This window comes from Labeo rohita, chromosome 5, assembly GCF_022985175.1.
Source record: "Labeo rohita strain BAU-BD-2019 chromosome 5, IGBB_LRoh.1.0, whole genome shotgun sequence".
NCBI classification, from domain to species: domain Eukaryota; kingdom Metazoa; phylum Chordata; class Actinopteri; order Cypriniformes; family Cyprinidae; genus Labeo; species Labeo rohita.
In genome coordinates, this window is record NC_066873.1 from 20,935,041 (window position 1) to 20,950,866 (window position 15,826).

The 15,826-nt window shown below is 35.1% G+C and overlaps 1 protein-coding gene across 2 annotated transcripts in view; it reads right to left on the bottom strand.

The window, feature by feature from the left end:
• The window catches only part of arid3c (AT rich interactive domain 3C (BRIGHT-like)), a 79,826-nt gene that overhangs the window by 18,534 nt on the left and 45,466 nt on the right, over positions 1–15,826 (bottom strand). For both annotated transcript variants that reach the window (XM_051110693.1, XM_051110694.1), the window contains one exon: positions 8,321–8,393. In XM_051110693.1, coding sequence (XP_050966650.1) covers positions 8,321–8,393 — 73 coding nt within the window. The remainder of the gene's footprint in view (positions 1–8,320; positions 8,394–15,826) is intronic.

Sequence of the window (15,826 nt, forward strand, 5' to 3'; positions counted from 1 at the left end):
CTGAATGATCATGTGACACTGAAGACTGGAGTAATGATGCTGAAAATTCAGCTTTTCATCACAGAAATACATAATGTTTTAAGGTATATTCAAATACAAAACCATTATTTTAAATTGTAATAATATTTCACAATATTACTGTTTTTTTCCCTGTATGTTTGATCAAATAAATGCAGCCTTGATGAGCAGAAGAGATTCATTTGAAAAAACATTAAAAATCTTGAACAGCAGTGTATATACATATATATTGATGGTTATGATTAACCATATATTTTTACTTTTTATTACATACATATTTTTGATTAATATGGTTCTATACAACTTAAACATTTTTTTAATAACCAATGCTAAAAAAAAGCAATGAGATGCAGCACAATAATCAAAGACAAACAAACAACTAATCAAATAATCAAATAAAAAACAACAAACAAATGAAAAAAAGCATTTTGTAGAGCAGCCAATTGTAGCAAATGAGTGGCATCTTATTTATTTATTTATTTATTTATTTATTTTTGCCGTTTCCACACACTTCAGGGGTGTGCTTTGGTTGTGCTAACAGCCTGACTTCCGCCCTACGAAAAACTAAACTAAAAGACTCATTCTTGGTGGCCGCTCATGGCCTTTCATTCTCTTCATTAGTATTTCAGGTAATTATGAAAGCGTCAAATATTGATTTATTCAAAAGAAAGTGCTGATGCTGCCCCAAGATTGATCAATTTATTGTTGCCTCCCTGTGGGAATCATGAATCAAAGTGGGAATTTATCAGTTTACAATGGGCAATAACACTCACATTGTTCCTATTGCTTAAAGATTAGGGGTCGTAAATGAGCCCATCACTCCAAGTCTCTTCCACGATGGACGTATTTATTCTTTAGAAGCCATCAAGGCAACTTAAAAGAAAAGGATACAATTAAGTGATTTACATGAGTTGTTTAAATCTCATTTCTCTTCATATAATGAGACCAGCATGGAGAAAGAAAGTTTTCACCGAACCACCATAATACAACGCTCCATGTTTCTGAAAACTTTCCCTGGATTCACATGATATCTCCGTTTTGACAGAGGTGTAATTTGCAGTACACGTTTCATTTACAGGTCTCAAACAGCTGGTCATAAATACTTCTCTCTATATAAAGCTCTCTGGGGGAGCAGGGAATATCATCGACATTCTTCCACGAGTGGAGTTAAACACAGGACTGTTTGTGTTGAGCTGTGAAATAGTGGCAGCCATTTTGATGTGAAAAAAGATACGGCCATCTCGGTACACAGAGGGGCTTGCGACAAGCGATTCGTATTTGACAGGTTATGATTGATGATTTCAAGGTTCGGGGGACACTGGGAAGGCCAGTGACCTCTGGTCTCAGGCCAGGCCTACAGGGGACAACAGTCCTGGCATGAATTCACTCACAGCGGGGGAGAACCTTTCGTCTATTGGTTTTTAATGTTTTCCGGACACATAGTGAAGCTGAGAAGATTTCAGCCAAAGTTTTCATTTTCTTCCAATCGTCAAACTGTTATTTGATCCTGTGACTCGACTGATGTGGAGGGAAACATTCTGCATCGCGACTATCTGAAATGAACTATCACTTACTTTTGCAATTCACAAAAGAAGAAATTTTGAAGACTGCATTGATAATTTTTCCTCCATGCAGCTAAAGTACAAAGACTAGAACTTCCAAACTTTATATCTCCCTTTTTTATCTTAACATGAGGGTAAATGATGATTTTATTGTGGGGTAAACCACTGTTTTAAGATTTGTTTGAAAAAAAAAAAAACTTTTTAATTACACAAAGCCAAATATTAAAACTCATTTCTAGCATTATAGATACAGTATGCGCAAAACATTCTGTGTCAGTCCACCAAATAAGTCATTTATTCTCAGAGACGCGTGGAAAACACAGCAGTTTGAAATACATGTAAGACAGTGTGTCCTAATTGCATTCTGAAATCTTTACTAGGTTGAAGCTCAGATTGCAGTGTAACCAATACTCGTCAAAGATCTAAATATGAACTTGGTATCACTGATCATTGACCTTTCCTCTATTATAGTGTACTGCTTAAATTTGCCTACCAAAATAAAGGCAGCTGGATCGTTTGGATCCTGTCATTCGTCTTATTCATGTCAAACAAATCAAAATAAGGTAATTGATCATCTAACATCAGACGTTCAGTTAATATGTAAATTTAAGAGAGAACTGAAAACAAAATGGATATGTGCGGTTGCAGACCCTTAGTGAAAAACCCTTAGAGAAAGCCCTTAGTGATAAAAATAAAATGAAAAATGTACACAATTACGATTATTACAATAAATAATAAAAATAGTACATTTAAATGTTACCATTTATTATTTGACAAACCATTTTTATAGTCATGAAGCCATAAAGCATAACTGTCACCCCCAGATATATACTCTGCCATTCAAAAGTTTGATTTTTAATATATTTTAAAGAAGTATCTTATGCTCATCAAAGCTGCATTCATTTGATCAAAAATAAAGCAAAAACAGCAATGTTGTGAAATAATATTACAACTGACAATAATAGTGTTCTATTTGAATATATTTTAAAATATATTCCTGTGAGAAAAGGTGAATTTTCATTTATTTTCATTACTCCAGCCTTCAGTGTCGCATGATCCTAATACATTGATTTATTATTAGTGTTGAAAACTTAGTGTTGAAAGCTTAATATTTTTTTGGAACCTGCGATACTTTTTTCAGGATACTGTACTTTGATAAATAAAAAGTCAAAAAGAAAAGAATTGAATCAAAATAGAGATCATTTGTAACAATATACACAACCATTCGAAAGTGTGAGGTCAGTAAATTTTGAAAAAAAAACAAAACAAAAAAAATACTTTTATTCAGCAAGGATATGTTAAATTGACAATTAAGTGATAATAAAGCCTTACATTATTAGAAAACATTGCTATTTTGAATAAATGCTATTCTTTAGAACTTTTTTTTCATCGAAGTATCCTAAAAAACATTACAGGTTCCTAAAAATAGTAAAAAGCACAACGGTTTCCAACACTGATAATAACTGAGTATCAAATCAACATATTAAAATGATTTCTGAAAGATTGTGTGACACTCAATAATTGTGTAATAGCTAATGAAAATTCAGCTTTGCATGAATGCAACAAATTAATATTTTAAAGCATATTAAAATAAACAACCATTATATTAAATTATAATAATATTTCACAATATTTAAGTTTTTTTCTGCACTTTTAAACAAACAACGCAGCCTGGGTGAGCATACTAATATAAAAAAAAAAAAAAAAAAAAAAAAAAAATCTTGCTGATCCCAAATTTTCGAACAGCAGTGTATGTTATTCTAATCTATCAATATTTATCTGCTGTATCCGGAAAAACAACATTTTTATATCACGTGTTTCTTTCTTATTTTGATATATTTATGTTATTTTTAATAAATATTTTATGAGGCAATTTATATCAACACGTAACCTTGCAATACCTTATCAACCCCTAGATTTGTGAAACACTCTAAAATAATTGACATTTACTTCATAAAAATCAAAAACACAACAAAACCTGTTTGACAAATCAGTACAGTACAGATAGTATTTGCCAGGGAACAAACATCTGTTGTCAAAGTGTCAACGAGCTGCAATAACAACGTTTGAGAAAGTCGGGAAAACACCCTCAGCAAATGTGGCTTTTAATAAGAGCTGTAACGTGATATCAGCTGTTTGTACTTCCATCTCAAATTGCAACGTGGCATTAATCTTATTCAATCCAAATATGTCTTGAAATCTCATTTATAATATGCCGCATGCCATTCGTAATATGATCCCCACCAAGTTTCAAACAAGAAAAACCACTAACGGTGTGCTGCTATGAACACCTTTATTCCAGTGGGGGCAGCACGTTTCAAGATATCAATCGGTTTCGCTCCAGTATGAAAAAAAAGTAGACTCGGGATTATCAAATTATCACCTGTAACTCCTGAAGCACACACAGATGTCTGATATTGCTAACTGAAGGGAAACAGACCTGAAGCAAGCATGTGTTACAAGAACTTCAGTCATCGACAAAACATCTCCTAGTACTACTGTAACTTTGACTTTCTGTCTGGCGAAAAACACACAAGCACAAGCAAAATCTATGTTTAGATGGTGGGTATAGACTTTCAGAGGTGCAATTTTTCTCTATACTTCAGACACAGATACAGTGAGCCCAGAATCGCCCTTTTTAATAAAGTTTACTAGAGTATGTTTTACAAGAAAATACTATTTCAGCTTCAAGATTTTGCTTTTAATTCAATGTGGTACTTCTTTCTTTGCAACTATTTGTTAAACTTGCCATTTCTAAATAAAAAAATGGTGTTTCACCACCAAATTTGATTAGTGTCCGTAATAAGCATGTATCACTGGAAGGTATTGTGAATCCTCTGTCACAATAGTCTCGTCCCAGGTGATGAACAGTTCCAACTGTCAGTCACGAACCACCATATTGAGTGACAAAACTTAATATGGTGGAAGTTAAATGGGAGTTCCCATTCTATTCATGCTGTCAGTTCCACAGTATGATAACACAGCTATGAAAGCCACTTGGTCATTTAACACCATGGAGACATGATTGACAACACAAAAGTAAAACAAGTATGGCAGGTAACCTGGATAATGTGCTTAAAAGAGTCATGTATGACAGGAAAATCCATAGCAGACAATGTAAAAAGGCTTTATTCTAAAACAAAATGGGTTTTGGTTTAATGATTATCACTAATAGCTAAATACACGTATGCATGAAATGCCTTTTAAACATTTGTGTAAGTGAACTCTTGATGTGCACCGGGCGTTTTGATATTCTGAGCGATGAAGTCAATACAGATTTAGACATCAGGCATAAGAACAGAGGCAGCGGGGATTTAATTATATTTGATCTCATGCCTGAGCTGACGGGAAGAGCTTCACTTCGCTGCATTCAAGCATTTTTATGTCATGGCATCAGCAGACTGGGTGACTCCTCGCTGGCTGTCTCGGATGGATTAGCCCATGGCGCAATAACAACAGCATGAACCGCGATAAAACCTGCCCTGCATTCCTGTCATCACAAATTCAAACAGATGAGAAAGAGCTAAATGACAACTCAGGCCTCTCTGTCATCTGTTGCCTCTCAGGGAGAATAAATCAGATATCCTGTGACCTGTAACTGCCTCAAACACTAACCCAAACCACCAAGGTGGAGTTCTGCTTAAAACACAGAAATCTGCTGCAAAAGATGGTTTGACTAGTCAAAAATGGCCACACATGACATGTAAACAAATATATTACAAAAATGTGTCGCTGGTATGGAAAGCTTCGTACTTGCATAACATAGTGTGTGTAATGTAGCACAAATGATGTGGAATAAACACTGTTGATTAATTTTTTTTGTGCAGATTAATACTATGACTACATCTTCCATTTTCATAATATTACTAGTAATTTTGACTTTATTTTCAAAACACTGACTTTAATGAAGATTTCATAAATGCTTAATTCTTAACGTTATGACCATTTTTGGCTCATTTTTTTTTTTGGCATATTTATTACTTTATTTTCATTTTTTTTTATTATATTAATTCATATACATTTTAATGTGGCGCTTTTAAAAGAGAAACATCATTTATTTAATTATATATTTAGTAGTGCTAGTAATCGATTAAAAAAATTAACCAATTAATCAAATTTTTTTCTAAAATTAATCATGATTAACCCCTCCTAACATTAAAGTTTTTAAATATGCTTTTATGTTGCAATAATTTCACATTCAGTCTTTAAATTAATGTCGAAACAACATAAAGACAGTATGTTTTTAATATACATATATATTTTTTGATATCATCTGATGTACTGATATATCTAGGAATTTTTTTTTGTTTCTCTTAATATTTAACCATTGACTATAGCCATTTAACATTACAGTATAATTGAGAGCTATCAATTTGATAAAGCAATCTTCACATACACCTATTATTTATCTGTGCCCTTCAGCAAGTAGGAAATATACAGAAATTGAATAAAGTTATCCAACACTAGGTTCTAAAGTAAGTATAAATTAATTCTTAAAGCTACAGAACTTGATGTCCACTTTTTTCTTTTGGCTTTAATTAATAGACATCACAGCAGCTGGGTTATTGGGTTATTTGGCTGCTATTACTTTAAGAGCTGCCGCTGCTAAATGTGATACAGATCTGACACGCATGCTCATAGTTTCATTCACGCTTTAATATTAAATGATACAGGCTACAGCGCGAACTGACGCATTTGTGCGTGCAACTGAAGCGTGTATGCCTCATTCACAGTATAACGGCTTACAGGGCAGGTAAATTAGTTTTTACTGACATACGGCCTAACAGTATCTCAATATCTCAATTCCTTGTCACCTGTACCGTTCCCATGCTCATTTGACTAGCGTCTGGTCCTGAAGTGAAGTGAGTGCGCGTCAGAAAAGTCTCCCATTTGATGTAGTTGTAAAGACGTTCTGCGACTAAATAAACGCTATTCTTCTCAAGAAAACAAGACAGAAGCTGCAGTTGTAAGTGGGGTGGCCTAGCTCCCTAGCTCCGCCCCTGCGTTTAATATTTTTAACGCCGTTAAACTGGAAATATTTATCTCCTCCTTATGAAGTAATCCAATTTCAGCTGAATCTCCCCTTTAAAACCTGAATGTAACTACATCATAGCACTGATATATAGTATGTAAATACGAAAGCATGAAATGAGCTCTAAATAGTCAGCCATCACAATGTTGTGAGCTATTCAGTAGTAATATATATTGTACTGCTGACAGGCTGCAAGGCCAGCGATACACCATAATACATTTACACATAAATTTTGTTGAGATACTGCCAAGTACTTTTAGTGTAATGTATAAGGAAACCAATGTCACAATTGTTATAAAGGCATATCTGTCATTGTACATGGATTAGGAGTGTCTTGCCCAATTTTTCTTTCTCAGAAGAAATCTTATCCACTTTCTGTTTGCCCTGCACGTAAGTTCATAATAAAACTTTTAAGTCGATCATGCTTAAAATATATTTTATATGAAATAGGTCACTAGCTGTGGTTTTCATGCACAATAAATCCCCAAATAATAGGTAAAATGAGACCCTGGACCACAAAACCAGTCATAATGGTCAGGTTTTTTTAAATTAAGATTTATACACATAACAATATTTGGCCAAGATACAACTATTTGAAAATCTGGAATCATCTGGAATCATCTGGAATCGGAGGGTGCAAAAAATTCAAAATACTGAGAAAATTGCCTTTAAAGTTGTCCAAAATAAATTGATCCAAAGTTTGGATCTATTTAGGTAGGAAATTTACAAAACATCTTCATGGAACATGTAAACTTTACTTAATATCCTAATGATTTTTGGCATAACAGAAAAATCTACAGATTTGACCCATACAATATATTTTTAAACCAAAATGTTAACCAAAATGACAGTGAAAATACACCGTATTTCCAAAACAACAAAAACAGTCCTGTGTACTTAAAAAAGCTCTGTCCTGCCTTGGAAAGTCATCAAAGGCTGCAAACTTCCTCATATTATGCAAGGCCATTCCTCTATTTCCTCTATAAAATATCAGTGGCTGATGTCTGCTGAAACACCTTGGTGGGAACAGCTTCACAAATGATGCACCTCCCTCTTCAATAAAGCTGAAAATTCATTATGCTACGGCTGGCTAATATAATACCAGGATGCTGGCTTCCCTACCATAGCAAGGTCATCCCCTCAGGGATGTTTTCACATAATCTGAGAGTAATTATAAAACAAACAGCAGAAGCCGTTGTGTCAGATAGCATCAGGGGCAGAGACACGCCACAGTGGCAGCAACACTTCAGAGAAATGGACGGTTCAAGCAGGAAACCTGAAAAAGCCTATCACAATAGTATCTACACATTCTCAGCCTTTACCAAAACAATAAACCCTGCATTTCTATTGTTGGCAAGACTGCAGATGGGTGGTTGGACATTTATGACGTTTTGTTTTCAACCACAGGTGGCACACAGTTAGAATCAAACTTGCTTAATTGTTCCTAGGAAATAAGTCCCTTGTTACAGTCTCTAAAAACCTTGTACTTATGCATTAAAAAGCTTCTTTTCTTATTTACTTTGCTATGAAGAAGACCAAACACAATTCCACCTGGAATATGCTCAAAATAGTGTCAGCAAACTCTATAATTACCCATATCTGAACATTATCATCTAAAAGCAACATACAGTTTTGCAATGTGGGTGTGAAAGGGTGTGTGCTTCTTCTGACATTTACTATCTGAATAGTTGCACATAACAAGACTCACCTCTTTTTTGCATGAAACTGAAGAGATCGTCAAGAAACTCCTTCCTTTTCTCGTCATCGTCTAGTTCGTACAGCTGTGAACGATAAAGAAGATGCTTTGTTAGTATCTCAAGGATTCTGCTTTACGTTATTAAGCTATAAATGTGAAACGCATATTGCACACCCCTTCTATCGTTAAATATATTATATTAAGGCTGGATGCTGATACACTCACACCAGTGGAAAACCGCATGCATTTTAAGGGCGCTTTTCCCTTTATTGGCATATCCATTATGTTTTCTCATCCTGTCCCCTCTCTCTGAATGGACACGCTCAAAAGAGCCTTTTAAAAGCCGTCTCGTGAAGGAGAAGACTGCAACCTGATGGAAATATGCTCCTCAACCTTCACTTTCAATAAGTCTTAGGCTACGTTAACAGGCGAGCAGGTCGATACAGGAAGACAGAGGGATGACCTTTGGAAACAGCGGGGCACATGGAACAAGGCCCCGGAGATAATAACCGATCATTTAGGAGTGTATTAGCTGTCACCAATATTAAAGGACCAATGCAATCAATGTCTCAGAAAAAAGGTACAGTGGGTTTAAAGTGTGAATAAGACACAACAGGCTTTTACCCATATGTGACATTTCCAAGGCGTACAGCACAAATGAAACACGTTCGGTTCGAAATACGACGAGCAAAGAAAATCTCTAATCGGGAATGAAGCTCTAAAATGCAGAAAAGCCTGTCAAGTCACCTGCATAGATGATATCTGACAAAGTCTGTATGCTTCATACTTTCATGACGTGCGGCAAAAAACGTGACATTTCAAAGGTAATTTAAACGAATCTACCCTTGCGAATTAGTTGTCCGTATGTGTGGACATTTAATGTGCTTGTGCAGATATCCATGCACAAGATATGACATATGATCAACTGCCTGGCAAGTTGTAGAGCGACAGAATGTAAACCCTGAAGAACAGCATGTGTAACACGATAATTCTGCTTCTCTTGATGTATGCAGATTTAATTACAGACATTACGTAAAATTAGACAACAAAACATTCTGGAATAAATTTTATGATATCAAATTAAATTATTTCTAAACATCCTAGAAAACATACACACACACACACACAAAAATCTTATCCTAAATACATTAATGACTTTTATCTGTCCAAAGCTCTCCTCCCTACTTCAGTTGAAGTGCCAGCAGCCATAAGAGTAAATTAGCTATTCATGAAGATTCATTAAGAGGTGACGTAATTGTGACACTGTCCGTCGCAGAGGTCATCACTAAGCTGGGGTGACCAGTAAAGGGGTAATTAAGTCAAAAGTGTAATGACGTCTACAACAATGCATTAAATATTAACAGATGGAAAATACATTAGAGCTCTGCTTCACCTTTGAGTGCTCCATTATGCTCATATTAGTTCTATTCCCAGCATTATGACTGCAGGAATGCAGAGCACTGATGCATGTAGTCTCACAAGACTGCCATGAATTGAAATCTTGGTGTGACTGGAATGATTCACAGTTTGAAATCACTGATCATATGATATAAGTTGTTAAATAATTACATACAATCATGCCCAAAGGTCTGTGACTGCACTGATTCAAAATCTAATTAATATCTGAAAAAAAAAAATAAAAATAAAAAGAAAGGTTATAAATTTTGAAATGTTAGGAATAAGAAGATGAGAATTACAATAAGAAATATAAGATTCTATTTCTTGGTCACTAATCAAATAACTCAAATCATTTCTCAAAGCAGGAGAATGTGATCATCAGGTTTTAAATGGTGATCATCAAAGGTGAAAATTACCATGATTTACTCACTCTCAAGCCATCCTAGTTGTATATGACTTTTTTCTTTCAGACGAATATAATTATAAGTTATATTAAAGTTATATTACACTCTAAATCAGACTAAATCACAAGTTATATTAAAAAATCTCCTGGCTCTTTCAAGTTTTATAATGGCAGTGAATGGGTGTTGAGATTTTGAAGCCAAATAAAGTTCATCCATCCATCATAAAAAGCGCTCCATTTGTCTCCAGGGGTGAATCAAAGTGTTTTTGTAAGAAAAATATCCATATTTAAAGTTTTATAAACTATAAAACAAAACACGAATGAATTGGAAGTACAAAATGAGGATTTGTAAAGAAAAATGTTGGATGATTTTGATATAAGCCAAGAGGAAAATGGTTTTCCTTTGCTGTAAACAAAATTTGGTTTGTATGAGACTAGCATATTCTCACCGGAGCTCACGCTATCATCTGTGAACGCACGTACAGTTAGTGGAAACTAGAGATTGCAGTTTACAAAGTTTTAAATATGGATATTTTTCTTACACAAACACAACGATTCGGTTCAGAAGGCTTTTATTAACCCTCCGGAGCCATGTGGAGTATACTTTATGATGGATGGATGCACTTTATTGGACTTCAAAATCTCAACAGCCATTTATTGCCATTATAAAGCTTGAAAGAGCCAGAACATTTTTAAATAAAACTGAATGTATTCGTCTCAAAGAAGATAGTCATAAACACCTAGGATGCCTTGAGGGTGAGTAAACCATGGGGAAATTTTCATTTTTGAAATTTAGATTTAAACAAACTTGTGGAGTTCATGTTGCTCGAGTGCTAAAATGCAAAGGGAGACAATCCAACTAATTAATTTTATTGACATTTATTGTGTTAATGATATAATGTGCAATACAAATTGTGTATTAAATTAGAAAAATGTTAAATATATAAAGCATTCCACTGATCTCAGACTTTTAAACAGCACTGTATATAATAACTCATTAGTAATTCCGTTTTTAAAAACTGACCATTTACTGATTAAAACCTCACTATGTGCACACATATCTGCATCATTTGTAAGCCAGTCTGCTCTGTTATTCCTCAGTAGCTGAGCACATGTGTGTGTGATCATTATGAAGTGTCTCAATGATTCCTCGTAGTTTCGGATGACACAAGCTGCTTATAGTGTCAAACCCCCAAGGCTGCTGAAGCACTATATGATCACACCCTGACTCAACCTTCAGCAACTACAGGTTCAACATGTATAGGCAAAAGAATGTATGAATAGACAATGATAAATATGTTTGAGTAATTTATTAATTATAGCATTCACATACTTAGAGTTTTTTGTGTAAATCTTTCTTAATACTTACACATTATTATTTTTTAAATTACAAAGTAAAACCTCCAAATGCTTTTAATCCAGATCTCAATGCATCCCTGTATTTTAAGTGTGCATGAAAGAAGTATCTCGCCAGGATTTCAGTAGAGGGAGCTCTTCACAATACAATATGACTGAAACGTTTCACTTCTATCAAGACACTTCTACCAGCTTGTTCAGAAATAAACCAGACCAACAAATCTAATTGGAGTAGAAAAAAAAACACACACTTTTCTTGTTTTTATATAAACAATGTCCAAGAGAGACATTGCTGTAGACATTGTTTCACAATCCTCAAATCAGGTATGTGGGCCAGTGACAGGGTGACATTCTTTGTGACTGAAAACACACACACACCGCTCGTTTTGTCAAAAGCAATGAAAGGGGGAGTTGGGCTATGACTTTGAACCCAGTTAAAGTGGAGCTTCAGGCAGTCTAGAGCTGCTACATGTCATACCAAAATCTGGAGGCTCAACAGAGGGACTGAGTGTTGACCTAAAAGTTTGGAAATGCTTTTAGTTCTACACCTTGTAACCTCTGTGACCTTGCAAATAATACACACCCGGTGTTATACTCGTGGGTGTGCTCATTCAAACGTCTGGCTAACAGCACGGATGAAAGGCAAAAATGCAAGGTATTATCATTTAGAAATAAGACGAAGTAAAATAACTTTAAGTGTTAATATTAGTGGGGATATTTTAATTATGATCTTTGCAAAAAGTCATTTATTAAAAGGCCTTTTCAAATAACCACTGCTATATTCTGCTATATAAGGGCCACTAAAACAGCTGTTCTCAACATTTTTGGCTCCAAGGCCCACACTGTCCACAACAAGATTATTACTGTATAATTACTGTATAAACTGTATAATTCACTATTTTCTTCTTTTTACACTGGGCTACTTTCATGGCTCTGAAAGCACATCTCTTTATTCTCACGTCATAAAATACTTTAAATCAAAATCAATATTTTATGTCCATTTATTCATTCATTTGGAAATGTGTAAAAAGCAAGATGGCCATTATTGCAAAATAATCCCTTCAGGATGATCTGATTGCCTAGTGAGGGTGTATTTTGTGATAATGACCGGCTGTATGTTGTCTCTAATGTAAGGTTAAACTAAGACTGGAAGTCAGAATTTGTTTCTTCTTCAGTGCTGTATATTTTTTTTTAATGACCGGTGTTGTGAGATTAAGAAAAAAAAGTTAGTGGAATAAATAATTTTGATGGTAACAATCACCGTCTGTGCTAACAAACCACTAATTAACAAGCATCAATACTGGGGGAAAAAATCCCATGACAACAGAATCGATCACAAGAAGCTTCCTCATTGTGTGTGGCACTGATAGTGTGTGTGGACATGTGTGCGCGCACTCACACACCGGGTCCCAGAGCTCCTGGGAAACTGCTGGGCTTAATGTGCCTGTGTGTTTGAATGTGAGTGTGAGTGTGTGAGAAGCACCGGCGCAAGGGAGCAGGAGTTAATTAGAGAACAACACGACTGGTCACGCTGGCACTGGTCCAAACTGGCCGACTGCCAGTGCTGCTTCCATTCCATTACACACACACACTCACACACACACACACACCCTCATCTTCGCAACAGTGTGCAGCTCTGCAGCGAGCTCAGCTGACATAATGAGATGTGTAAGCTAATATGAAGAGCTGATCTTTGTCTTTCCTTGATGGAGTTCCTCCTAATGGGATTTGCCCGGGTACTTGAGCTGACGGACTGGATTAAGTGGCAGTGAGTTGAGCATGTACTGGCAGAGCTAAGTGTTATTTTACAGGGCCAGTGCAAGGTGCCCCTTTAACTCCCATGTGGGAGGTGTGAGAAAGGCCCGTCTGCGTTTAGCGCGGACCTTTGCCCAGACTAAATCACACTGTACAACACCACTGTGGGAATTCAAAAATCTGTGTATCGCCTGATATTAACATGATGTCATCATACAGCCATGGCTGTATTAGAGACTAAAACTAAAGTGAATAAAATATTAATAATTAAAATTCCCATGATATTAATGTTAATTACTATTTTATGTTTATAATAAAATAATAGGTCATAATTACAACAACAATTTAGTTAGCTTACCCAAAAATGAAAATTCTGTCATTAATTATTTATGCTCATGTCGTTCCAAACCCGTAAAACCTTTGTTCATCTTCGGAACACAAATTAAGATATTTTTGATCAAATCTGCACGCTTTCTGACCCTGCATAGACAGCAACGGCACTGACACGTTCAAGGCCCAGAAAGGTAGTAAGGACATTGTTAAAATAGTCCATGTGACATCAGTGGTTCATATGTAATTTTATCAGGCTACAAGAATACTTTTTGTGTGAAAACAAAACCAAAATAACAACTTTTCAATGATTTCGTTCTTAAAAATTATTTTAATTTGTGTTCAGAAGATGAACGAAGGTCTTACGGGTTTGGAACCACATGAGGGTGAGTAATTATTGACAGAATTTTCATTTTTGGGTGAACTGTCCCTTTAAGGGATCCAGAATATGGTCATGCAGAATAAAGCATAAGTACTAATAAACAGCCAGTATGTTAGTGATATGCATGGTAATAAGCAACTAGTTAAAGAGATAGTTCACCCAAAAATGAAAATTACCCCATGATTTACTTACCCTCAGTGCATCCTAGGTGCGTATGACTTTCTTCTTTCCGACGAATACAATCAGTTCTATTAAAAAATATCCTGGCTCTTCTAAGCTTTATAATGGAAGTGAATGGCTGTTATTTTTCAATAGTACAAGAAAAATAAGTATAACAAAGTGCATCCATCCATTATAAAGTATACTCCATATGGCTCCAGGGACTCTTTTTGTAAGAAACATATCTATATTTACAACTTCATAAACCATAATCTCTAGCCTCCGCTAACTGTCATATGAATGTTCACAAAAGATGAAGTAGGATGTAGGCGTAGCATAAGTTCAAGTGAGAAAATGCTAGACTTGTGAGAACCAAGATTTGTTTACAGGAGCAAAGGAAGCAAAATTTTATTTATTCAGTAAAGAAAAAAACTGTCTTCGTGGCTTATATTGAAATCCTCCAACATTTTTCTTTACAAATCCTTATTTTGTACTTCTAATTCGTGACTGTTTTGCTCTCTCCCCTGCGATTCCGTGTTTGCACACTTCTCACCATCGCTATGTCTACGTCCTGCGTATGCACAGTCATGCATACAACAGTTAGCAGAAGCTAGAGATTACGGTTTATAAAGTTGTAAATGTGGATATTTTTCTTATAAAAATGCATTGATTCGCTTCAGGAAGCCTTTATAAACCCACCGGAGCGGGATACTTTTTATGATGGATTATACTTCTTTTGGACTATTGAAAAATAACACCCACTCACTTCCATTATAAAGCTGCGAAGAGCCAGAACATTTTTTAATGTAACTCCGATTAGATAATGTTTTAAAGAAGAAATTCATATACACCTAGGATGCTTTGAGGGTAAATAATGTAATACTGAGAACTGGTCATTAAAATAAAGTGTTACCATAATATTTATTATAAATGCTGCTCTTAATCAATTAATGTTTTTGACTAAGTTACGGTGTGTAAGATCTTAGGTGTTGTTTAGTGTAAAATTATCTGTTCAAATACTGTCACAATAATTGAGCTCCTCATTGTTTTTGTGACAGATGCTGCTTACAATAATATTATATAAAATTATTTCTTCCTTTTTTATTAGGTTTTATTATTATTTTAAATTTTTCTAATTTTGTTTCAGTATCACTAAATTGTGAATTGTGTAAAATACTGGGTGGACAAATACGAACTGTGATGTATGAAATAAGGTATTTTTTACTAAATCGAGCAAATTGAATCCTAAAAACCATCAGATACATTCCCAAGGGAAAACTTCAGCAGAGAGATGTCTGCTGTTCTATCACACATTAATCATGTTCAAACATGGCCACCAAAAACATTCACACTGGGTTTAGTCAGTCCTTTATCTTTTAAAGGTGCTCTTGATTTAGAGAGGCTGTCTGCCGTCAGCTGGTGAACAGTTATCTCTTTTAAGCCTTCACAAGATTCTAGTATGTGTGGATCGAAATCACGAATGACAATTTATCCCTGCATCTATTCATCCTTTTTTTAAATTGTATAAATATACAATATATTTCATTTGGCATAGAATTAAAACATAAAATAAAATAACCCGTTCACATTCACACGGATTGGTCAGTATAAGGCGTCATACCACGCAATCCTAGCTCAGAAATCAACCACCGCTTCTGCTTTCATCAAGATGGTGAGGTGCCACAGGGGAGAATGTGGGGATGGTCCATCAACCGTCCTTCACCATTGTGTTTTA